Consider the following 26556-nt stretch of genomic DNA (forward strand, 5'->3'; position numbering starts at 1 on the left):
TGACCCGTTGTGTGGCATGTATTCCCAGGGGTTTCTCCATGTTTGAGTGATTCACACGTCTGTGGGTGGGCATCTGCATGGTGGGCCAATTGTGTCATTGTTTCTCTGTGTCATGGTTGTTCTCAATTGAGTGGCAGTGGCCGGCCTGAGGGCTGGCACTCAACAGCACTTGCTGCTGCGTGGCTTCCCGTGCGCCGGGGGCCCTCCTTCCGGGTGCCTCCTGGGCTGGTAGCTGGCCCAAAGACCGGCGCTCCCTGCCCTGTGGCTTCCCGTGTGCTGGGGGTGGGGGCCTCCTTCCGGGCGCCTACGGGGCAGGGACCTGGCCCAAAGCTGTACTTCCATATTCTTGACATTTTATTGTGGGCTCACTCTTTTCACCTGCATTATTTCATTGGCTTTTAAGGTTTGTTACTACTTTTTTACTGCTTTTCTTGCCCTCAGTTGTCCATGTTCTTTCCTTAATGTAACACTTTTTTCTCCGATTTTTTTGTGGGGGATTATATTGAATTTAGAATTCTATGAAATGGAATTGAACTGCCAGGTGTAGTGGTGCATGCCTGTAATCCCAGCACTCAGGAGGCTGAGATGGGGGATTATCTTGAGTTTGAGACTAATTTGGGCTACATAGTGAGTTCAAGGATAACCTGGACTACATAGCGAGAGCCTGTCTCAATAACAACAACAAAACTGAATTGATTTTTTTGTTGTTGTTGTTTTTTGAGACAGGGTCTCACTGTACAGTTCAGGTTGGCCTTGAGCTCACTTTGTAGCCCAGGCTGGCCTTGAACTTGCAATGAGCCTCCTGTCTTAGCCTCCTGAGTGCTAGGATTACAGGTGTGAGCCATCATGCCTGGCTCGATTTTTTTTTTTTTTTTTTTGGTATTGGGAATCAAACTCAGGACCTTATGTTTGCCAGGCAGGCACTGTGCTACTGAGCTATCCCCAGTCCTAAACTGATTTTCTGAGATTTCTTAAATTTATTAGTTCATTATTCTGTTTGCTCAGACTATAAAAGTTTTAAAAATCATTTATGGCATGTCTTTGTGAAAAGCGGTTCCATTTTTTTTTTTTTTCTTGTTTTCTGCTGGTGCCTTCACTTTCAATATTTTTCCCCCTTCATTTTCAATGTTTTATTAATATTCCTTTGGTCACGGTTTTGCCCCTTCATCACATACCATATTTAAAAAGTAAATACATTAATAGGAACAGTGTGTCTACATTTTTCACATTGTGCCTCTGATAGAGAAATTTAGTTTTCACTTTCCTGAAAGGTGTGAAAATATAGTTGGTAAATGTATATTATTTAAGATGGATGGATATTCAGAATCACACTATACATGAGCTAAATCTTGACTCAAGAAATATCATTAACTTTAATTTGTCTTAAAGAGTCTCAAGATCTTGCACAGTAGTTTTTGTATTTTAGGCTGCTAAAACAGCAAAATTTCTAGTACAAAATAGTTCAATTTTTATAAAGGTTTATTGGTAGTAAAATTTAATCTACATCAGTATTTTTCTTTATTTCTAAAGTTAGTGTTTTTAAAAAATGTATTTTATTGATTTACAGGTCCCTCCTCGTGGTCCATTTCTGGGCACCATGGGCTCCACAGTGTGTGCAAATGAACGATGTAATGGCCGAGTTAGCTAAAGAACACCCTCAAGTTTCATTTGTGAAGGTATTATATTTTCAGTGTTACATGTTTCATGAATTTGTGATTTAGACTAGATTTTGTTAACTAATGTGGAGGAGTGAAGTAGAACTCCACATATTTATCCTTGATGTTGAGATCTATTATTTTTACATTAATTATTCTTAAAAAAATCTTGGGTAATTTTGTAATTTTCAAATAGTATGAAAATCACATTTTCTTTAACATATATGGTGAGATAGGCAAAGTGCAGATAGGTTTGAGAGCAAAGGTAGACTACATAATTCACTATGGGTAATTGTTGGATTTGGGACATTTAAGTCATTGAAAAGTTGGGTGTGATGTAGAAGATGGTTCTAGAAGGAATTTGTACAGGATTCTAGATACTGGGGGAAAACAAAGACATTGCCATAATGGACTGGGTAAATGCAAACCTGTGGGGGGGACTGAAAATCTGTCTAACCTGTTTAGGATACAAAGGAAAAGGGAAGCCTGAAAATCTTTCTTTTGATGCTGGGGATTGAACCCAGGGCCTTGTGCATGCTAAACACACACCTTATCAATGGGCCACATCCCTCTTCTCTTCCTTTTTCACTTGGTTTGCATACTTCTATATTCTTGATGTCTCAAGTGGATAGGTACTAGGAAAGTGATGAATGTGACTGTGGGGTTAGCTCACCTTGATTTAGCACATTTAGTATCAATATTCAGGGCTTAGTACAGTGATACCTTGATACTCACCATTAGTTGGTTCCAGGTGTGTGACAAAGGATAAGTACTAAACAAGTTGTTTTGGCTGTAAAGTATAGCTACTCACAAGGCAGTTGACACCAAAAAATTCTAGATTTTTTGTGGAGTACCAAACAAATGGCGAGTTCAGGGACAAAATTTTTATGTTAAAATGCATTGAGTACCAAATTCAAAGTTCAAAGCAGTTGAATACCAAGGTTTAAGCAACAAGGTTAAAATATGAGTTGAGAGTAATGAATTATTAAAAAAAGAGATGGATCCTGTATTCAGAAGTCTGAATCCTATCATTTAAAACCAACAAAAAACAAGTCTTGTTCTTTAAAACTGGAATTTGTGAGTTAAAAGTACATGTTGGCAAGTATGCTTGTCATATGGGATTATATATGTGCCATAAATATACTTTTATATGGGGTTAAAAATGACATGAACTATTTGTATGTATGCTTCTTTTTGTAATAACTGGAAAGCACAAAATTCTGACAAGCTAATTCATTTGTATAGTAGGTGATAAATTTTTTAAAAACAGCTGTTGTGTAGATGCATATTTTGAATAGGTACTATATTTTGATAGCTCAAATCCAAACAATATAGAAGGGTACATTTTACAGTGTAGAAGGGTGCACACCTTGCTCCTTCCCTGTCAACTCTGTTGTCTTTCCCCATACATAACTGCTTGCATGAATTATGTATGAATCTTTTCTGTGTTTCTTTATGCAAATAGAGCAAATATTAATAGTTAGCTTTTTAAAATTTAAGGGCTTATTTAAGATTCTAATGAAATGTGGAATGTAACCTTAGAATGTAACCCTAAAATGTCCAATATAAATAATAGAAGGGAACATTAAAACTGCATGCTTGGTCAGTGATAAAAGATAATGATTACAAGTGAAATGAATGATTAAACATTTCAATCATAAGATTAATCAAGGTGATGGTAATTGTTTGAAGTCTGCTTTTATGTATAATGTTACTGGTTTAGGTAACACACTGTTCTCAGCTGCATCTGAATGATTTATTTAAAGAGACTATAGAATTACTGCTCACACTGGTACTGTACGTGGCAGTGAGATTTTAAGTTGTTCAAGTGGTTAAGTGTCTCAGTGAGCCAAGGATTGGAAACCCTGGGTGTTGTTGGGAAGACTTGAGCCTGACTGTACCTGCTGTTCATTAGGATGGTAGTGGTGCTAGACTGGTTATTCTTCCAGGAGCCATCACTTTCCAGAAATTTACTCTGTGATATTTCAGTAGATGTCACCTAAGGAAAAAGATAGTTTGCATGGAGCTTGTAAGACAGGAAATCAAAAGGCGCTTTTGTCAAACTAGAGAGCATATGAAAACTAAAATATGTGAGAAATCATTGACCTTTTCCAGTAAGAGAACCATACAGTTTATTTGAAAATAGCTTTCTTTTGTTTTTTTTTTTTTTTTGGAATAGCTTTCTTTCGTATGAGGGCATGTAGACATTTTTAGAGTATAAGACTAGTGTCATACTGTCCCCTCCCTTCTTTAAAGACAGTCATGCTTGTTGCTTTTGCTGGCCTCTTAATTCTTGGATTTTTTGTTTGTTTGTTTTGTTTTATTTCTGTGTGTTTTTGAGACAGGGTCTCGCTCTGCAGTTCAGGTTGGCCTTGAACTCACTTTGTAGCCCAGGCTGGTCTTGACTCACAGTGATCCTCCTGTCTCAGCCTCCCGAGTGCCAGGATTGCAGGGGTGTGCAGGCATGTGACACCATGCCCGGCTTAATTCTTGGATTTAAGTGAGCTTCTATTTTAGCCTTTCAAGTAGCTGAGACTGCAGGCATGTCCTACCATGTCCATCTCCCCTATTGACTTTTAATTTGATTCTATTTAAATGACGCAGTAGTTTGTCCTTTTGGACTTATGAAGTAAAGATTTAAATTTTGTGACTTGAAGTTTGCAGTCATTCAAATAAGTGATCTGAGGATATTTTAAACAAATTGTAAGGATATTGTGACTACCAACAATCTTACATCTTAGGATACAATAAAATACCAGCTTAGAAAAGTTAGTCATACATTTTTGGTCAGAGTTTAGTAGTTTGTGCTCATTGGAATTGAATATTGAAAGGCAGCCCCTTTTGTATTTACTGCGTCTGAGTCCTCTGTTCCCTGTCCTGTTAATATGGCTGTGAAATGTACTGATGCTTCTTTGGGTTCCATGTCTATGATAGTTGATGTCCCCACCTACCTGAATTGCTGCCCTATGTGGTTGGATCCTGATATAATGGCACCTCGGTTCATGAACTTCTTTCCACAAGTTTAGTTGCAAACTGAATTGGACGAGAACTGCATCAAATTCAATGACAAGTTCAATGTTGACCTTACGTGGAAATTTGATTTAGTTTTTGTCCAGTATAGTTTGTGAGCAGAATTGTGGAAAGAATTAAGTTTGTGAACTGAGGTACCACTATACGTGGGCCCCTCCACAGGCTTGCATGTCTCCAAGGAATTAGAAGAGATAGCTGAATTATTTTTGTTACTAAAAGTTGTATAGAAGCCTGACATGGTGGTACATGCCTGTGATGGTAGCACTTGGGAGACTGAGGCAGGAGGATTATAAGTTCGAGCCCAAGCTGGTCAATTTAAGGGTCTCGCTATGCAGTTCAGGCTGACCTTGAGCTTGTCTCAGAAAATACAATGCAATACAATATAATACAAGGTCTAGGAGTGTAGCTCAATGTAGAGGCCTGTGTTCAATCCCCAGTACTACCCACAAAAAAAGGTTGTCTAGAAATGATATGTTGATTCAGAATAAAATTAAATAGCTAATTAAATGTCAAGTGTTTTTTCTTTTCAAATAATAGAATCCATTTGTTAGTACTATTTCAAACGGAAATACACATTTATCATTTAATTATTCAGTAGAATCTTTCAGAGTATAGTGTCTGGTAGAGGAGATAGGAAGAAGGAAAAACATCAGTTTGTCTATGATGAAAAAGTTGAGTACCAGTGGGTACATCTGAGGAACAAATCAAATTGAGTCTGTATTAAGTCTGTCCTGTTTTTGCTGTTTTGTTATTCATGTACTTCAGTACTAAAATTCTCAGTCAGACTTATCAGCCAGCTGGTTGGTGAGATTTTGTACTATTTTGTGTCTAATGTTAATTTTGTTTATATAGTTGCTGCTGTACTTGTCTTATGTATATTGTAATTTATAATAAAAGGTTAAGGGTATAGATGATTTATATACTTTAATTTGTATTTTTTGCTTCTTAGCACATGGGAATCTATAGTTTATTATTCTGAAATAGGCAACTGTGTTAAAAGATACAGTTCATGCTGTTTAATTTTTTATTTAGCAATTCAAATAATTTGTTGCACATTCAGTGTAAGATAGGGGTTTGGTTTTATTTGTACATCTTTGAAGCGCTTAATGTTTGCATTTTTTGTGTGGAGTTGGTGTGTGTGTACATAGCACATCTGAATTCTTCTTTATCCCCTTCCTCTCTTTCCCTCCCCGCCTCCATCTGTAGATCCCTATTTAAGAAAGATCTCCCTCCTTGCTGTTATGTTTTTTATTTTGTTCTTTATATTTTGAGACCATAAATCTGACATATGTGCTGTTTAATTTGTAAATTTCTCTACAATCACTCCATGTAAAGTGAATCTAATGACAGTACCTGTTATTGTGAAATTTAAATGAGTCAGTACATGAAACATTGGGAACAGTGTGTCATAGAGTAAATTGTAGCTGTGAGCCATTACTCTCTTCCAGTCTTTGATGACCTTGTTAAATTGAAGTAGAGAGAGTCCCCACCTCTGAATTTACCATGTGTCTCCTGTCTCTCAGCCCTTTTCGCAGACATGTGCATACTATATAGTAACCATCCAGAATTATGGATTCTTGAGATGAGAAGCAAGTAGTTTCTATCAGAAGCATTTGTGTGGATTCTGTTCTGGAAACGTTCATGTTTGGTTGATTGTAAGGACATGTGTAAATCCAATCCTTAAAATTTCCTCCTTTTTTGACTGTAGTAGTAGAAAAAGAAGAGGTTTTGTAGTCAAACAAGCTTAGTTTTTTTCTGAGCTCTGCGACTTCTTAACAGTGTGATTTTGGCCACTGCAGTATTAATCAGGGTTGTGTAGAGACATAGCCAGTGGGATATATAGAGTGAGATAAAGCTGTGCGAGAGGGGATTTACTATGGAAACCAGCTCACCTGGTCATGGAGACTGAAAAGCCCTGCCATCTGTTCTCTGGAAGCTGGTGGAATCGTACAGCCCAGCTCTGGAAACTGGAGGACCAAGGAGCTGATGGAATAACTCCTGGTCCGAGGGCAGTTCTGGAATTCTGACCTCCAAGGGCAGGAGAAGATGGGTGTCACAGCTTCGGAGGAAAGAGTGTAAATTTGCCTTTCCTTTGCCTTTTTTTTCTCTTTGGGGTCTTAACCTGTTGGATAGTGCTCACCCATATCGATGAGAGTGGGTTTTCCTCATTCAGCCCACTGATTCAAATGCCAGTTTCTTCTGGAAGCATCTTCACAGACATGCTGAAAAATAATGCTACTAGGTAACATGTAACCAGTCAAGTTGATGGCTAAAGTTCACCTACCTTTTACCTTCTCACCTAAAAGTTGAAATGATACTGCTACATACCTTTCAAAGTTTTGAGTAGGTGGGACAATTTTATGAAAGGGCCTACCGTTTCATAGCTGTTGTTGGTCATCTCTGTACTCTTGTGAATGCTGACCATCTGAAGGTATTTATTTTTTATTTTCATTGCTAAAACGGTTAGGCTGTCTGAGGTTCACTATTTCCAAAGAATTCTAGGGCTACAAAGGTTTTGGGTGTTTCGTTTTGTTTTGTTTTATTTGTGAGGGGTGGTGCTGGGGATTGAACCCAGTGCCTCACACTAGGCAAGGGATTGAACCCAGGGCCTACAGCTAGGCAAGTATGCTACCACGGAGCTGAATCCCCTTCCTTGCATAGGCCTAAGATTTTACATACACTTGATGTTCTGGATTCTGGAGAGATTTAGGCCTTTAGTGTTAATCCTATCCCTTGTTGTAGTAGAGGATTTGTCTGTTACCACTGCCTTTGTTTTAGAAGGATCTCCTTTTGTGGGAGTTGATTTGAGGGGAGGCACTTGTGCTTTCTGGCTTCATCAGGAATTGCCAGTCATTTGTTTCCAAGAAGAGTTGTCTGTAAGGGACCCTATTGGAAACCACCAGGATGAGAAGAGATGAGATTTAAAAAGCATATAGGAATTTTGTTTTGGTTAGGAATTTCTTGTATGTGTGAGGATGCTAGCTGCTCAGTTTGATTTAAGACCATTGTTACCTTCTTTCTACTTCATTGCCTGATTGTGGATTTGTATTACTTTTTTGTTAGAATCTAGTAATGCTGAAGGAAGAGATCTTTACTGAGCCTAGCACAAAACCCAGCTTATAAAATACACTCATAGATGTTAGTTGAAAAGAAAGAAAATAATGAGCTGGAGGGTGGCACTGTGGGCTTGCTCTTGTCATAACTTTCATGGTTACCTTTGGTCTTGAGTATGGAATTATGTATGTGAAAGAAAATAGAACAAACATTTCTAAAACTTTAGAAGTCTGTTCTAAATAGTCTCAAAATGCTTTGCCTTTTTTTGACCTTTTTTCAGATTATTGGACAGTTGATGTTAGTTTAATACTGTATTTATAGAATTTTCAAACAAATACATTTTAAAAGATGAAAATAATTAAAAGAATTATTGCAAAAATAGTTCTCTAAGAAAAAAAGCAAGGTAGTAAAGCAAAGTACGTAAAAATACATAAGGTGGAAGATACAAACCAAAGACAAATGACTGCTTCCTATTGTCAAGCTTAATTCTGGTATATATAACCTGACTGTGTAAGGCTCTAGGTAAAAATAGTATTTCAAGCCCAGTGGAAATCTTTTGCTCTTGAAAAAATTCAGCATATATATTTTAAGCATTTTTAACAATATAATTTATCAATAAATTTTATTTCCTGTAGGTATATTGTGAATATAGATTTTTATTGGTTTCAAAAAGTTTTTATTAAATTGACAGTCCTGTGAGAGAAAAATATAATAAATCTTGGTTTTCTCAAAGCATATTGTTTATAAAGCTACATAAATAGCTTATAGTAATTGTGTTCTAATTATTTAGAAATTGTATTTTTAAATGTTTTAAATCCATGTGTCAGATAGCACTTCATGCCTTATTGAGGGTGTCTAGGAAAGTGTCACAGAACATAGTAATCTTAAAATGATTTTCATGTATGAATAGACCTGACAGCAGGTAACTTAGCAAGATATCTGCTTCGTGTCCAGCAGTCTTGCAGGAGTTAAAAGTAAAATTTATCAGACATCAATAGTTTATTGAAGAAATACTCCTTTTTGCTTCATAATTTGCAGAAGGCTGCAACTGTCAGTCATGATGTACTGCCTCTTGAAATTAGTCAATAGAGCAAACAGCAAGAATTGCTGTGGGCAGAAAATAAGCACTGTAATCATGACATAACTGGGGTCAGTGATTTATGGATTTCAATATAGTAGTAGCTGCATATGATTGAAAATTTACTAGGTCACTAGTGCACCAAAAATTTTATTCACAGCCTCCAGGCATCTTTTGAAATGTGCAACAAAATAAAAACCTCTGAACCTGTTTTGACACTGCAGACTCCATGGATGACATGCCAGCCCAGTGAGTCTCATTTAAATGTAAATGTGTCATAAACTTTTGTGCTGTGCTCTTTAAAGACACCAGCTACTTGAAGGGATAATGCATGTGAAACTGATTTACATATTGAAATAGTTAAAATGAACTTTATAATAATCAAGTTTGAATTTTTCTATTTTAAAGTTGGAAGCTGAAGCAGTTCCTGAAATATCTGAAAAATATGAAATTAGTTCTGTTCCCACCTTTCTGTTTTTCAAGGTAAGAATAAAGGTGTTATAAGACACCAACCACCGCTTGTGGGATGATTTTGTTTCCTTTACCTTCTTTTCCTAATCCCTGAACTTGAGTCATTTGGTCGTTTTGGCCTCGTATCTTTTTACTTTCCTCCCTCCTTGTTTTTGCGGTTCTGGAGAGTAGACCCAGGACCTTTGCACTGAGCTATATTCCTAGCTCTTTAAAAAAAATTTTTTTTAGACTAGGTCTTGCTAAATTGTGTAGGCTGGGTTTGGATTTGGCAGTGCTCCCTCAGCTTCTCAGAGTGCTGACTGTAAAGCCTTTTTTCTAACAGTCCTGTGTTTTGCACTGATGCTGATAAGTTGGACAATGTCCGTTGTTTGCTGTGGGTATTGGAGGACCAGCAGTTAGATTTGGAGCTTCTTGACAAAATTAAGACCCCTGACTGTAGACCCTAGTGTTCCCTAAGTTGGATGAGAAATTTTTTTGTTTAGGGCATGTGCCTAGATATTATGAAACATCTGGCTGATTCTGGTTTGATTAATGACTTGTTTAGCAAGCCAGTGCAAATCTATGCTTCAAGGCATCCATGGGTGTTACCATAGTTCTCCAAATTCCTCATTTATACTTAATAATAGATTCATCCCAGCTAGTGTGGAGGAAGTCCTTTTTGTTTTAGGTTAGACTCTCATCTGGGTTGACTTTGAGATATTACAGTGGTTTTCTAATATGCTCTCAAGAGAAGAAAAAAGGAAATCATGTATTTTTAAAATGAGATGCAATGTAGACAGTTGGTAATCAGGTTTTTTTTCCAGTTCTCCAATAACAGTATTGACTGCTTTAAAATTTGACTGGACCTTTGTGCTTTTTACAGTTTGAGAGTCTATAACACAGAGATTATGAAGGAATGCCACATGTATCCTAAATAACATTTTGAACTTTAGAATTCTCAGAAAATCGACCGATTAGATGGAGCACATGCCCCAGAGTTGACCAAAAAAGTTCAGCGACATGCTTCTAGCAGCTCCTTCCCACCCAGTGCTAATGAGTATCTTAAAGAAGATCTTAACCTTCGCCTGAAGAAGTTAATACATGCTGCCCCCTGCATGTTGTTCATGAAAGGAACTCCTCAAGAACCACGCTGTGGTAAGAAACTACTCTTGAGATAATGTAAACCAAATTGGGTGCTGTACCAGTACAGGGTGCAGTTGAGATGGGCTTACCCTTTCTAACCTGTTCTGTGGTTCTAAATGAGGATCTTTGCTTTATGTACAAGTTTTCAGACTCAAAGAAAGGAAGGTTCACCCAAGGTTATCTCATAGCCAAGTTGGGCTTGGATTCCAGCTCTTATGTCAGCTATCACATTGCTGTCTCTGTCAATGGGCTTTTTGCCTATGCAGTTTTGCTTTTAACACTTTTCTTTCTTGGTAGCTTCATTTCTTTCACTTTGTGCAGATTTAGTAATTTAAAAATTTGTGGGGCTGGGGATTTAGCTCAGCGGCACAGCGCCTGCCTGGCAAGCACAAGGCCATGAGTTCGATTCCTGGTACTGGAAGAAAAAAACCAAAAAACAACAACAAAAAAAATTGCAGAATTTTCATAGTGTTCCTGTTCATATGCTATGCACTTTTGCCTTCCCTGTTATCACTGTCCAATGATTGCATTATTTACTCATTGCTGTCATTTCCAGTTTATAGCTTCTATAGTAATTTAGAGATTCCTGATTCTTGGGTTATAGTTATCCTTATTTTCTGTATACATGAATGTTTGTAATTTTGTCCTTAAGTGAGTTTTAGAGTTATTTGACCCCTCTGGTATTGGGTTTATGTTGTTTTCTTTTTACTGCTCCTAGTGCAACATTATTATGCTGCATAATTGAGCATTTATGCCTTTTGATGATACTGTTGAGACTAAGAGTATTTGTTTCAACTACACAAAAGGGAATTTATTAAGATAGGTGGCAATAAAATTGAGTGTGCTATCGATATGATTGCTACATGTCCAGTGTGGCTTTATAAAAATAGCCAAGCTTCCAGTATAAATTTGGTTCTAAATTCTTCCCTATATGGTTATGAAATTACACATTAAATTATGAAAAAGTGTACTTTTTGTAATAAAGTTTCATGATAAAATCTATCTTAAAAGATGAAGAAATTATTCCTTTATTTCTTAATTCTGCCTGAAAAATTTCCTGGCCGGTATCTTCCATGTCAGATAATGCATGCTACTTATGATTTGCAAGGCTGACTTAGTCTATACTGGAGTTAAAATAGGAACAAGCAGTCCAGGTAGCTTTATATGTGTCTGTATTATTTTGTATTTAATGAGGGTTCCAAGTGTTTCCAATTCATCCTCCATTAGGCATGAAAATTGTTTCTGGTGCTTCATGGAGTAGCCTAATACTGTCATTCTAGTTTCTAGTAGTACAGGAGAACTGGCTATAAAATGTGGGTGAATCTTTATGACAGGTTATACATAGCTAACCCTTAGTAAACTCAGTATAACATTCTCCTTTTTGGGATTTAAGTACCATATTGTCTTTTTTTTTTGGTACCAGGAATCGAACTCACAATATTGTGCTTGCCAGGCAGGTGCTATGCCGCTGAGCTATACCCATAGCCCTAAGCACCATATTGTCTTTATCTTTTCTAAATGATAACCTAGTGAAATTGGCAAGTAACAAAATTGAGACTTGAGGAAGGGATCCTTAGGCAGCAAAGGAGGAGGGTGTGCTGGAAAGCATGGTAGATGAGATATCTCATAAGTGAGGTTCAGCCTGGTCTGCTACTGCAGTCAGTCCCTGCTCAGTGACTGTGGGTACAATTCGGGTGTCTCCTTGTGCCTTTAGTTCCTCCTGGGGTCCTTGAGTGGAGGTAGATTTGGGTGACTTTTTCAGTGTAGATGAATGATTATTCAAGCACATTAGAGCTAAACATGGAAACAGTCATTTTTTGTTACTTCATTGAACTGAATTTGTGATGTATTTCTAGTAATTTATATTAACTGTCTGAGTGACATTTCGGAGACTATACAAATAGTGAAGACTAAAAAACTTCAAGACATTTCAGAGCAATCTGAAGAACATGGTGTTAGATAATAAAAATATTTTGGTAATACAAAAGTTTTTTAAATAGATATGTTCTCATAGTGCAATGTCTTCTGTTCAGATATTCATTTTATTCTTTATAACTTACAACTGTGTTCCTAATAAGCTTTTGTTATGTTACCTGGTATTTTGTTTTCTGTTACAACATGACTTCCTACCTAGAATAAAAAGCATATACATCATTTTAGGGTGTTGATATCGTTCATAAAGTATCTACTTAGAATCAGTTGGAAAGTATTTTCATTGAGCCCTATCTCTGCCACTTCCCTGGTTTTCCTCTGATTCTGTTTTCCCTTTCTTTTTGTGTGCTGTGTTGTATAGACTATGTTGATCATTAAGCTGCGTTGTTACTCCTTTCTAAACCTGCTTACTGAAAGAATTGTTTTTGATCCTCTGTTGGCACTTTAGAGAAGAGGTATAGCAAGTCCCCTTTATAAAAACAAAGGTCATCTTGTGAACTCAAGTGGCTGCTCCTCATTTTGCACAGAATACCCTTTGAAAGCACTGACACCAGTAACACCACTTTGCTTCCATTGGATATCCATTGTGGAGTGTGCCTGTGCTTGATGTTGGAATTACCAGGCCATCTTGCTTTCTCTTAATCAGAGAAATGTATATAATAACATTTCGATTTCACATCCAGGAAAGCTGTGTCCAGATCCTGCCTTGGAGCCTGCATAGGCCACAGGTCTTTTTTTCCTCGTGTTTTTTTTTTTTCTTTCTTTTTGAGACAGGGTCTCACTATGCAGTTCAGGTTGGTCTTGAGCTCACTTTGTAGCCCAGGCTGGTCTTGAACTTTCAGAGATCCTCCTGCCTCAGCCTCCCTAGTGCTAGGATTACAGGCATGCGCCACCACGCCTGGCTTCTACTTTCTTACCCACTTTCAAACTCTTGACTACAGAATCCTATGTTGTATCTTGAGCCTGACCTGTTGACAGGGTCTTAGTAGTTAGAGTTGGATTGTCCCTATCTGTGTTGCTTGTGAGGATAGGAAAAGAGAGATGGCTTATGTTTGAGGAAGTTTCTAGAGCACTGAGATGTCTGGCTTTCTAAACTGAATGTTAAATCCTCCAGCAGGTTGGTGAAGTTACTGGAATTCTTTTCTTTTTTTGTCTTTTTGAGACAGGGTCTCGCTATGCCATTCAGGCTGGTGTTGAACTCACTTTGTGGCCTAGGCTGGCCTCAAACTCAAAAAGATCTCCTGCCTCAGCCTGCCAAGTGCTAGCATTACAGGCGTGCACCACCATGCCTGGCTGGAATTCTTGTAACTGTTGCAGTTAGAGATTGTAATAAAGCAGGATGTGTTTGACCATAGACATTTTTGCAGATGTGAGAGTCATCTTCCTGGGTTCGGAATCAAAAACACATCAAGTGTAGTATTCTTTAGGGGTTTATTATTTGTTATTAAATGTGTCAGTTAGGCTTATTACTCATGTCATGAGTAGAAATGATTATGGTAGAAATGGTGATTTTTATGGCAGTTGAACACAGTTTTTCTACTTTTAAATAGTTTTATAACACGCATGCATTTTTCTTCACAAGTGTATTTTGTTATTAGAATAAAGCTTTTTTACTGCTTTATCCTTAAGCACAACATTTCCAGTCTGCCACTTTAACCCTTAAAAATGAAACACTACCAATCAATCTTTCTAGTCTGCATGTAATTGCCTAAAGCTAAAATAAAGCTTTTTCTCAGTGAGTTACAGTAGAAATGAGTTAATATATTGGCAGCAGAATAACCATCAGCAATCAGCCCTTAGCTGTTTACTAATGAACTCCCAGATGAATGGAAAAATTTTAGAATCAGTGTTTTACTTCAGGCTGTACATGAACTTAACACTTCAGTTGTAGGAAAAGCAACTTATATGCTATACAACTAAATGCTAGTGCTTCAGCTCAACAAACTGCGGATCTAGAAAATGTTTGGAGTTCAGTTGTAGATCCATGCTTTATAGTAAATGTGCTTTTGGATGACATCATGTAAAGCTTATTCTTGCAGTTAATCTTATGCTGAATTTTAGGATTTGATTTTATTTAGAAATAATTACCAATGCTGTTAAGTCTTAAGGAATTTCAAATCTGAAGAATGGGTTATTTCTGAAAATGACTAAAAAGAATGGTGAGGTCTGAGAGTAGGATGGTTCAAACTGTTGGAAAAAATTGTAAGAATTATCTTTTAGAAAGAAAGATATCCTTTCTTTAGACAGAATAGACTAATAAAAGACTGATATTCACACTCTTATGCCTCAGTACTAATGTCATAGGAGGATAAGAGGATGATGTCAAAAAAATACTGAACAAAAATGTGTCACAAAGGTGTATAATAAAATCATGGAACATAAAATTGTCACTGTAGTAAAAAATTATATACTTTAGGGAATGTAAATACTTTTAGAAAAGAAACTGTCAAGTGATGAGAGGACAAACAATACCATCAATTTATTGACAGTTCATATATAACAGCAGAGAAGATAGCTTTAAAATTGAATGTACTATACCCATTGTAGACTGAAACAGCACATCCCTTCTTGATTTCTCATCTCTCCTACTTACAGATGTAAGGACTCAACTACTGAAGTGGGTACCCATAAGCAGTAAAATGTCAGTGGAAATACACAATTGAGTTTTCAGTGTGGTAGAGTAATGGTTAAAAAAATTGTCATGGAGTTTTCTATCTACTCAGTTGACTTTCCTAGATTCACAGCATAGGAGAGATAGGAGGGCCTATGCAAGGTGCCCAGATCCATGCCCCGATTGAGAGGAAGCACAGGGAGATGGCTGTCCAGGGCCTCATGCCTCATCTTGTGTTCCCATGGTGCTAGGTCTTTAGGGCTCTGCTTTTTGTTCACTAACTCTGCGCCCTCGTTTCTGATTTAAAGAGCAATTGACAAATACACAAACATGTCAGTTTTTAAAAGTCATGTCTGAATACTTATGGTTAAAGGTCAAATGAGAGTTTTTTGGAATTTATTTTCTGTTCATATAATATTAAGGTATGCTAATTTAATTACTGGCAAAATAGGCAGGCATCTGTGTCCACTAGATAATTTGTTCTATGAATTAATTTATAATTGTGTGTATGAGAGTTGCTAAATTCTTTATTTATTTATTTTTTTCCTCTGTGCAGGTTTCAGCAAGCAGATGGTGGAAATTCTTCACAAACATGATATTCAGTTTAGCAGTTTTGATATCTTCTCAGATGAAGAAGTTCGGCAGGGGCTGAAAACCTATTCCAATTGGCCCACCTATCCTCAGCTTTATGTTTCTGGGGAACTTATAGGAGGACTTGATATAATTAAGGTTAGAAGTCTGTGCCTTGTAAAGAAATTACATTTAGAGCAAACCTTTTAAAATGTTGCAATAAATCTAAAATACATATTTCTTAGAATTTACACATTTACTAATATAAACCTGGGAAAACAGCATTTCTGATCAGTATTCTACATTATGTTAGAAGAGATTTATGTTAATATTTTTGTGTATGTGTGTGTGTCTTTCTGAGACAGGGTTTCACTGTGCAGCTCAGGCTGGCCTTAAACTTTCTTTGTAGCCCGGACTGGCCTCGAACTTGCAGCAGTCCTCCTGCACTCAGCCTCCTGAGTGCTAGGATTACAGGCATGTGTCACCACTCCAGGCAATACATGTTTCTTAAATTGATGTATGTGCTTATTTCAGGAGCTAGAAGCATCTCAAGAACTAGATACAATTTGTCCCAAAGCTCCCAAATTAGAAGAAAGGTAAGTGTTCTAAAATTTTAAACAGCCTACCATTTAATATTTTTATTTTACTATTTTTTGCAGTACTTGGGATTGAACCCAGAACCTTTACACTGAGCTACATCCCCAGCTGTTTCTTATTTTGAGACTGGGTTTTGCTATGTAGTTCAGGCTGGCCATTAATTCACAATGCAGTCCAAGCTGGGCTTGAAGTCACTGACATCTTCCTGCCTCAGCCTCCTGAATTCATGGTTATAGACATGTGCCACCATGCTCAGCTCCCATCCCTTTTTTAAATTTATTTTTTGATACAGGTTCTTGCTAACTTACTAAGTTGCCCAGGGTGGGCTTGCTTTTGATCCTGCTGTTTCAACGTCTCAGAGTTACTGACCCATTTATTATTTTAAAAATGTTTTTGAATCCTCAGCTTTTGCCTTGCTCTTTCTGTATGGAAATCAAGGAATTGATGTTTGCCTGTTGGGAGTCATAATTTTGTTATTTGCAGGTCATGCAAACTTGGGAATCTCTAATTTGGGCCGAAGAAATTTTAGCATCAATTTAGTAATTGTGTGGAAGATATTCCTGCTTTCATGGAAATATTGTTTTAGTAGATTGACCAAGTTTTGCTTTCCCCTCTGAATTTGAGAGCCAAGATCCTATTGTTTTGGTTCTTGCTCATGGGCATAAGCACAGTACACTTGCATTTTTTTGTGTATAGCCTCTATCCTACGTTAGAACCCTGAGTGTGAAAAGCTGTTATTATTTATGTGTTACACTTTCCAACTACTCTGAGTACTTGTCCCTGTCTTTCTAAACAAGGATAACTTAAAATTCAGGCAGATTTTGGGAGCTGTGAAATCTCTCTATTTCTTTTATGGCATAATCTCAGCTTTAGGTGAGGTTATCTTATAGAAATTTTGGACTTGGTGTTTAGCAAGACATTAGGGACTTTTATTGTAATGCCTACAAACTTACACTTTTAAAAAAGGGAATTTATTTTAAAATACACCAGGATATCAGTCATTTTTAGTTAAGGCTTGAATTTGTAAAATAAACCTCTAATTTTCTTGGTATTTAACATTTTGAGGATTTCTGAAAGTGTTTAATGAGTATCTCATTTGTCTGCCCTTAATTAATAAAGTAGTCCTAGAATGTCAAACTAACCTTTAATGACACATTTTCTCACAGGATTTGTACCCAGCCTGCCTTTTGAATGAGAAAATGATGTTCTCTTTGTTGACTGTGTGTGTCCTCACTTGTTCCTATAGCCTAGTGATGCCCTTGGCTCACAGTGGCTGTGCAGCCTGCAAAGTCAGCTGTGCATTTATATGCCTTGATGTGCTATCAATGTATTTTCCTCCTGTTTCTTGAATATATTCTCACTGCTATTTATGTTTTTGTCTCCATCAAATTTTCTTTTTTTTTTTCCATCAAACTTTCGATTTTCTTAATATGCTGTTTCTAAATCTACTGGGCCTTTGGACACCAAAAGATAGCCAATGCTAGAACTGGCTAGAATTACATTGAAAGGGAAGCACAGTATATTTTGAATACTTGTGTAAAGGGCTTCTGTAAGCAGTTTGTGGATGTGTGATGCATATTTTGACAGGAGTGTAGTCTGTTGTTTCTGGATCTGAGTGGTCAGGGCCAGCATTAAGTTTCTGTGTCTCCTGCTGTTTTCCCGAGAACAGGCTAACCATCCTCTATTGGGAGTGTAATTGATAAAGCCTTGTATATGATCTCTACATTTTATTTGTGGCTCCTCTGTGAGGAGATTGAGACATGAATTGCCCATGGTACTGGTGGAGTGAGAACATGGTGATGTGACCTGTTGTACCTACACTGACGTATCCTGAGATTTGTGACTAGTTAAATATAGATGATTAAAATTTCTGACAGGAGTTAGATTGTGATATTTGAAAATGGTATGAAATATTGAGTATAAGGTTAAAATGAGAGCGTTTGGTTTTAGGAGCTAGTGTTAGGTGATGTTCTAAGATGTAATGCTTTAACCATCCAGGTGTGCCTTCGTGAGCATTAGGAGTGTAGAGCAGTCCATAGCGTCATAATCGGAAATGGAGCTCACGGATCTAGTTCTAAAAATTCTGGATGAGCTCGATATATAGGTCCCCTATTGGACAATTCCTTACTGAATTGGTTATTATTATTTTTTTTTAGTACTGTGAGTTGATAGGCTTAAATTGCAACTTGAAGGAACATTCGTTGCCTTAAAAGCTATATTGTGTTTTACAGTGGCTTAGGGAGAGAATGAAATAAAGGAAAATGTCAATGCATTTGCTTGTTTAATACCACTCAAAGCTGTGAACTATCATCCTGCTATCCCTCAAATATGCATGTTACTCATGAAGTGGAGCAAAAGTGGTGTTTAATAATTGAGCTGAGCCATTTTATATCAATTTTCTCTCTTTAGGCTCAAAGTGCTGACAAATAAAGCTTCTGTGATGCTCTTTATGAAAGGAAACAAACAGGTAAAGAACTCAAAAATGGTTTTATTTGTAATTTCTTTTGATGTTAACATCTGCAACAAGGGGACAGTTAAATCTTTTTTTCCTGGCTTTAGCTAATGAAGCTGTAGTGGTATCAGGAAGTTATCCAGGCCTTAATTGGTGCTTATGGAGATCAAACAAAGTAATCTGCATTTTGCTTGACTTCATCATCAACATCTCAGCAGGGTGCATTTCTTTCTGCTGCCAAACTTTGTCAGCTAACATGGTCAACACTATTAACACTTTGCTGGTTCTACAGTATTAGTTGCTATTCCATTACCCTTTGTTTTAGTGTGTGGATTACTGTAGTATACTTTCTAAGGGTAGGGGAACCTGGTAGTGCATAGGTTCTTGCTTCTGAATCATTTGAGTAGAAGCATCCTTACTGGGACATAACCCTGGGCATGACATGTGTGCTCCCTGTGTGTTTGGTGAATGAGTAAAACTCCACAATTCTCATCTGTGATGGGATGATTCTTGTAGCTTTTTTGATGAAAGTATATACTGATTTTGCATCAGTTTCAGTATCAAGTTTGATCATTTCCACTAATAGTGTGAACAAAACTGTCTTTCAGGGTAAGATTGGAATGGAAATTTCCAAAAACTAGCTATAGTCATTTATGATGTATTTTGTTTAATTCTCAGCTAGTTGTTCAGTAGACAAAGCTGGCCCGGATTTGGCCTACTTTGCAGATAAATGAATGATTTGAAAGGTGAGGCTGATGGAATGAGGAAACCTCCCCAGTGTTAGACAAGATGCCTTGGGCAGGTGACTTAACCAAAAAGAGCTTCACTTTGCCCTTTTTGTAAATGGATTTTGTAATACTTCATAGGGCTGTTGCAGGAATGTGATTGCCATAATACGTGTGGACGTTAATATGACTAACCTAATGAAACGCATTAATTAACATAACTAATTAATGTAAACTAGTGTAATGAAAGTAATAATAACAAGAAATGTAATATAAATTTCAGCAAGTTGAAATCACTGTTAGGTCCCAGGTTCTTTGACTGGTTTATTGTACAGTGTTTTGAAAAATCAATAGAAGAAAAGCTGAGTGTGATGGTGCACAGCTAAAATCCTAGCATCTGGGAAGCTGAGGCAGTTCTAGCCCAGTCTGGGCAGTTTAGTGATTTAGTGAGACCTTGTCTCAAATTGAAAATAAATTTTAGAAAGGGCTGAAGTTGTATCTCAGTGCAAAGCTTCAATCCCTACTATCCAAAAAAACAAAAAAAAGGTTTCTTTATCATCACTGCAAATTATATAAGTATATATAAATTATATAATTATATATAACTATATAATTATAGTCTGTATATAATTTTCAGTAATGATACATTTTTTTTCTTTTTTAGAGAGTACTGGAGCTTTTACACTGAACTACTTTCCCAGCCTTCTTTGAGACAGGGTCTCGCTAAATTGCTCTGAGTGGGCTCCAACTTGTGATCCTCCTGCTTCAGTCTCCCAAAGTGCTGGGATTATGGTGTGTGCTGCCATACCTAGCCTGTTTTTCTTCTTCATGATTTTTTAAAGCAGATTTTTATTCTCAACATTGTTTTTTTTTGGAAGCCCAGAAAGATTTCATATATTATAGAAACCATATTGTTGGAACTTTGGAAATGTTTATGTGGTGTCAAATCATTTCCACAAGATTGTTGGGATATGCGGTTTATGTGGCATGAAAAAATGCATACCATAACCTCAAAAAATTTTGGTTCCCTTATAATATAAAGGTAAAATATAAGAATGAGAGTTAAAGTCCACTTGGGAACATGAAAATTATCTTAATTATTGCAAAAAGGTTAAGTAGTTAAGATTGTTTTGTGTAAATTAGGAATGGAATTAAGTAATTGTCCGTAGAAAATGCAGGTTTGATTTAGGGAACTTTTTGAACATAAAGATTATAAGCTACTAGAACACATGTCATCTTAAGAGGTTACAAAGCAAAGTAAGCGTGTGATTTATTCTAGGGTGATGTCTAGATGAAGGAGAGGGAGAGGGAGGGAATATGAAGCAGCCTCAGGAGCAGAGCAAATGCAGTGCAGCTGCATGGCACAGGTGCTCTCCGGGTTGGCAGCATTTGGTGTGACTGACATTGGACAGGTGCTCTATTGGTTGACAAAGCATTAGCTACAGACATGACAGTTGGGACATATAAAATACAAAATTTTGTTTTAATTTAGGAAGCAAAATGTGGATTTAGCAAACAAATTCTGGAGATACTGAATAGTACCAGGTATGTAAATCTTGTTTTCAAATAGTGTATTTAAACAATTTCAACTTGTCAGTTCTACCACACTGATGTTTTGTTAGTTTTAATGTCTGGATTGATTATTATTTTAAAATACTTATTTTTGCTGTAATTTTTTTTTTTTTTCTTTCTGTAATGTTTTGTGAATGTTTTGGTTTAGAGGTTAGAACAAAATAGAATTTTGTAGCCAGTGTTCTCATCATGCAAAGATACTGTATGGAGAATGCATTATAGGTTGTTTAAAAATTCTTTTTAAGTATTTTTTTAAAACTATCTGAAACTGATGGGCACATATTAAGGTCTATTACCTATATGTGAGAGGGGAGGCAAGTGAATTTAAATTTCAGATTTTTATTCTCAACTGCTTGGTGATGAAGCTGCCAGGTAAGAACATTGCTGTTGATTTTTGTGGTTAAAAACAAAGCCAGTTACTTGGAGATAGTTAGCATGTGTTTTGTTGTGTTTGTCAAATATTTTTGACGTATTTTCTATGTCATGGTTGCTTTTCTTTTAAATTATAATTTGCATTCTAATTGCACTTTTAACTAGAATAGATTATCCAAATCTATGAAGTTATAGGGAAAGTAATCTTCAAAGTATTTCATAACTCTTGGTAGGATTGAAAGTAGTCAGTTGAGCAGTATAGACTTGAGTACAGCTTTAGAGATTTGATGAAAAAAAAGTTAATTTCTTCAAATTATTGTAATAATTTTATGGAAGAAAGTATATTAATTGTAATTATGACCTCAAGCCTGCTCTGTCCTTACCCTGTGGTGGGCTGTTGAAAGGAGAGGTTGGTGTGCTTTTGGTCATTTTTATAGAGCCCTTTCTTTGTTCTTTAAGAAAACTGTGCCAACTCCTCATTTACCCAGTATTGCTAGAAAAATCCAGATAAATTTATGTCTTGGGATGATTTATTGTATAGAATACCAGATAGATTAAGAAGCAGAATCATTTCCATTGGTCAATGGTAAATTTTGTTAGCAATATTTTACTTTTCTTGACTATTTTAAAAACACCAAATAAGCTTTACAACTTTTATTTAAAACTGTATTTTCCTGTTAAAATGTTTTTTTCTTTTTGTAGTGTTGAATTTGAAACCTTTGATATATTGGAAGATGAAGAAGTAAGTTCTGGGTTTTGCTTGGTCCTTTGTTTAGCTTTAATTGTGGGATCTGGTAGGAAGGTTTCAGCATTCCTGTTGTTTCTTTAGGTTCGGCAGGGATTAAAAGTGTACTCTAACTGGCCAACATACCCTCAGCTGTATGTGAAAGGGGAGCTTGTTGGAGGATTGGATATTGTTAAGGTAAGGTCTGTTCATCTGCTGTCCTCAAGAAGTGAAAAGCTTGATGTTTAGAAATTATGTTGAATGGAAAACTTGAAGTTGTTGCTCTCTTATCCAGCCTCAAGTCCAGCCTTTTCTGCAGCTGTTTCTGTGTGTAATATCTCATCCTTCCCTCAGCCCCTTGAGCATCAGACTGTTACACCCTCTTATCTGATTCAGTCTGTGGTCTCCTTCCCTGTCACTCTGGGCCCTGTTCAGAACCTCCTTACCTCCTAGCCAGCTGCCAGCCAGTGCCCAGCCTTTGTAGCCTGGCATTCAGGAGAGCTGAAGCTGAAGCCACATTTGCAGCGTTTTCATTTTATTCTCATTGTACTAAATCTGACAGAACTTTCTCCCATGTTTACCTGCCTTTCAGCCTTTCTTTACCTTTTAGCTTTGGACTTTCTTGTACAGTCTATAAATAAATCTGTCTTCTCCATTCTTCAAAGCCTAATTTGCCTGTAAATGTATAAACTCTTCCAGCCAGCAATGTCTGCCCTTGCTCTAGAAGTTTCTGTGTCTTTTTATTTTTACATTATCATAGTTGCTTTTTACTGTGTGCCATTTCCTTTTCCGCCCTCACTTGCACGGTGTTAAGAGTCCCAGAGGCCATGTGCCATAGACGCTGCAGGTCTCCCTGCAATTCCCTGTGCTACAGTAGCTGCAGGTCTCTTGACCTCAGGTGCTGGCACCGTGTTAACTATTAGTTTGTAAGCATGTTTACACAAGATACTGTTTCTTGTACATCCTGAATTTCTCCTGATACTCTCTGTAGTTTAGTAGCTTAGTGGGTTTTGATCAAATGAAGGACTTTAATTTTCTATTTTGGTTTGCTCTAAATAAATTCATAAGTGTGTTTTAAATGGACATGGCTTTTCTTACGTTTAATGTCTAGAACTTAAGGCAACCCCAACTACTTACTAGCACCTGTGTCCTTCATAGCTCTTTTGGTTAGTCGGCCGGGGCCAGGCCAGTGCAGGAAAGTTGTAGCTTTGATAACCTCCTAACCTCGCTACTCCAGTGCAGTACACCCTGCGCAGTGTGTTAAGGAGTGTGGGGTGGGAAGTATGATAGAGAGGACCAGCAGGAATGCCCTTCCCTAGGATGTGAATGCACTGTCACAACAGGCAGGTTGTGGAGGCTCCTTCAGAGCTGGAGATTGCCCTCAGGCCTCCCTCCTGCTTGCTCAGGTAGAGACTGTTCTTTGAGGTCAGGTCTTTAATGGTTTTAATGGAGAACAAGTACAGTAGTAAGTAGTGCTACTTCTGGTTAAGTTGTAAAATAAAGTTTTTAACACATACTTTTATGACATAAAGGAATGTCAGTCTCACACTAAAGTGACAATACTTTGGACCAGCATGTTTTTATAAAGTCAGTGCTTGAGCTCTGTGACTCCAGAGCCTGTGTTTGTCCTGTGGATGCATCTGTGTGGGCTTCATTTCTTGCCCAGTGCCAGGTTGGATGTCATCTCTGATACAAGCTAGTGAGGCATTTTTTTTAGTAAATTTTTCTTAGGAAAAAAAAAAAAATTATCACTATATCTTTTGAATAGTCTGGAAACAACAGAAATAGACCTACATTTGTTATTTATATATATGCATATAGATAGATATCTATATATAAATGTCTTAGTTTTGTAAGACACAAACTGTCTTCAAGCCCCAAATACTCTTGAGCCTGTTCTTGTCTTAATGTTTTATAGCCTGTACCTTAGCCATTTGTAGCTCTTTGAAGATACAATCAATAAATCTCATTTAATTTGAAAGCTAAGCTGTGCGGGTAACATCTTTTTAGATATATAACAGGATGTTACATGACTTTATGTTCCCTTGCTAAGAATGTACACATTTGGAAATTTGTGACATTAACATTTTTCCTTGAGATAATAATATGGAAGCAGCTATTACATTGCCATTTTGGTCTGTTTCTTGCATAATATAGTTTTTCATATTGAGTTCAATTAAAACATGTTCCAGTTTGGTTAATTCTGACAGGCTTCTGTTGGAGCATTAAGTACTTTTTTGTTGACTGAGTGACTAAATAAATGAATGAATTACTCTCAGTAACTCAATGACTTGGTCAATATAGTGTCCTGAGAAAGATGGCTACTATGGTATACTCAGTGAACTAATCTTTCCTCGAAAGAGTGAGTAGCTCAGCATAGCTGTTCAGAATGTTTGGACTTAAAAAGAGTTTGTTGAGAGTGACGTGGAATGTTTAGATCAGTCAGATTGCTGTTTTAAAGTGCTGGCTGGTATGAATGATGCTGCTGAGAAGCTGTCACAGTGTGCTAGGCACACTGCTCTGATACTTTGTGTAGATGACTTCATGGAATCCCCCAGTGGCCTAGGAGAGGAGGACTTTTGTCTTCATCTGGCAGGTGAAGAAATATGGACATGCATGGTAGAGCTGTATACCATTGTGAAGCCAGTAGGATGTTATTCCAGGCTTACCTGGAGGCTGCCCGATCTCTTCACTGAGCTGTATAGCCTGTTTGCCTGCAGAATCTGTGCCCAAGAAACTTCTGCTAGGTCTGTTGGTGTAGTAGGATGTCTATTTGTTTATTAGGTGTAAGATCCCAAGATGGCAGTGAAAGTTGTCTGGATTTGTGTATGGCAGAATCAGCCTCCCTGATTTTAATCCAGAGAGGAGGTTGTGTGAATTTTAGTGGTTTTATTGATTGATGTTTATGTTGCTTAGTGATAATCTGAAATGTTACATCAGATTAAATACCTGTTTTGAACAAGAAAGTCTTATTTATCTTTTATTACCATATTTTTAGACGTGGTGGCTAAAAAGTATGGAATCTGTTCCATAGTTTGAATTAATCTGTGGAAGCTCTTTTGGAGCTTTTCTCTTTTCTGAATTACTACATATTTTTAATATTTTCTGGCCTTTACATGTTCCTGGTACTGTAGCTTTTCTTGAGGAATAGACAGAGTCCCAGGTTTGTTGAAGTGGTGCAGCCTGTTTACTGCCTGTGAAGAAAGAGCAGGAGCAGAAGTAGAACACGCTGTGTCCTTGAGTATACTTTACTGTCACCTTACTTCTTTCCTCAACCTTGTTGAATCAATCATTTAATATTTTTTCCCCCTTATTTATTGTATAATTTAAGTAGGGGGCTTCAGTGCTTTGCTCCAGTTGCTCTCTTTGCTAATGGTAAATTGTTGGTATAAGAATTCCTTTTTTTAAATTTTTTTGAGTCAGGGTCTTGGTATATGTATTTTAGGCTGGCCTGGAACTCACTATGTAGCCCAGACTGGCTTTGAACTCGTTGTAATCATCCTGCCTCAGCATCTTGAATGCTGGTGTTACTGTTGTGCACCACGCTACCATGTCCAGCTTAAGAATTTCCTTTTAACTTTGTAATTTGATAGTGTACAGTCAACCCTCTGTATCCATAGATCCATATATATGGGTTCCACTAACAAAGGATTGAAAATATTTGGAAAAAAAAGAGTATACAGGCCCTTTATTTTCTAAACTGTACAGTATAGCACCTATTGTGTATCATTCACATTGTATTAGGTATTGTAAGTAATCTAGAGATGATTCAAAGTACCAGGGAGGAAGTGTGCAGGTTGTATGTAAATACTGCGCCATTCTGTGCATGGGACTTGAGCATCTGTAGATTTTACTATCCTTGGGGATTCTGGACCCAGTCCCTTGTGGATACCCAGGGATAGCTGTATTGTTTTTATGCTTAGCTTGAGAATGTTGGGAGACTTGGGCTTTTGATTCAAGAGGTGTTTCTTTCAGTTCTGAAATACAGATGCAAGCTGTGACAGTTTTGTATGTTTTCATTTTTGTATATGCATATACATTGATGTTATTTTTTATTTTTAGGAACTGAAAGAAAATGGTGAATTGCTGCCTATCCTGAGAGGAGAAAATTAACAATGTTAAATGTGGTGATCAGTTGTTGCAAGACATTTAATTACAGTGGAGCAGTTCATGATTTGGTCCTCAAAAATGGACTAGGAATAGAAAAATGCTTCTTCTACAGTTATGCTTTGTGTATTTCACAAGGTTGTGCTAAATGTATGTTACATTTTTTCCACCAAAAATAGAATGCAATAAACATCTTAATTCAGTTAAAAATAATTGTGTGTAGAAAGTGTGTCTTTGTAGTGATGTTAAATGTTACTGTAATTAATCCACTTTAAATCTTTTTTCCTATCACGTGGGTATCTCGTAGCACACTCTGAAAATGGAGAACGGCGATGGAGCACAGTGTAGCAGCGCAGTGTTCAGAACAACTCGTATGCCAGCCCAATGGCTCCCCTCACTGGCAAAAGGTCTCTTTACAGCTCTGGAAGAATGCTGCTGAAAATCTTTTCCTGCTGAGCTGGGCATTGGTGAAATTGTGGAGGTT

The 26556-nt window shown here is 37.1% G+C and overlaps 1 protein-coding gene across 1 annotated transcript in view; it reads left to right on the plus strand.

Moving 5' to 3' along the window:
• Glrx3 (glutaredoxin 3) overlaps nucleotides 1-26285 on the plus strand; it is a 33657-nt gene extending 7372 nt beyond the window's left edge. Inside the window, exons 2-11 of the mRNA XM_005402031.2 lie at nucleotides 1568-1676; nucleotides 9226-9300; nucleotides 10221-10422; nucleotides 15510-15682; nucleotides 16058-16119; nucleotides 18530-18587; nucleotides 20790-20842; nucleotides 21944-21983; nucleotides 22071-22163; nucleotides 26028-26285. Of these exons, the coding sequence (XP_005402088.1) occupies nucleotides 1568-1676; nucleotides 9226-9300; nucleotides 10221-10422; nucleotides 15510-15682; nucleotides 16058-16119; nucleotides 18530-18587; nucleotides 20790-20842; nucleotides 21944-21983; nucleotides 22071-22163; nucleotides 26028-26078 (916 nt within the window). The 3' untranslated portion in view covers nucleotides 26079-26285. The remainder of the gene's footprint in view (nucleotides 1-1567; nucleotides 1677-9225; nucleotides 9301-10220; nucleotides 10423-15509; nucleotides 15683-16057; nucleotides 16120-18529; nucleotides 18588-20789; nucleotides 20843-21943; nucleotides 21984-22070; nucleotides 22164-26027) is intronic.
• The last annotated feature ends 271 nt before the right edge of the window (nucleotides 26286-26556 follow it).

The sequence above is a fragment of the Chinchilla lanigera genome, unplaced genomic scaffold (assembly GCF_000276665.1).
Source record: "Chinchilla lanigera isolate Chin_1 unplaced genomic scaffold, ChiLan1.0 scaffold00076, whole genome shotgun sequence".
Lineage (NCBI taxonomy): Eukaryota > Metazoa > Chordata > Mammalia > Rodentia > Chinchillidae > Chinchilla > Chinchilla lanigera.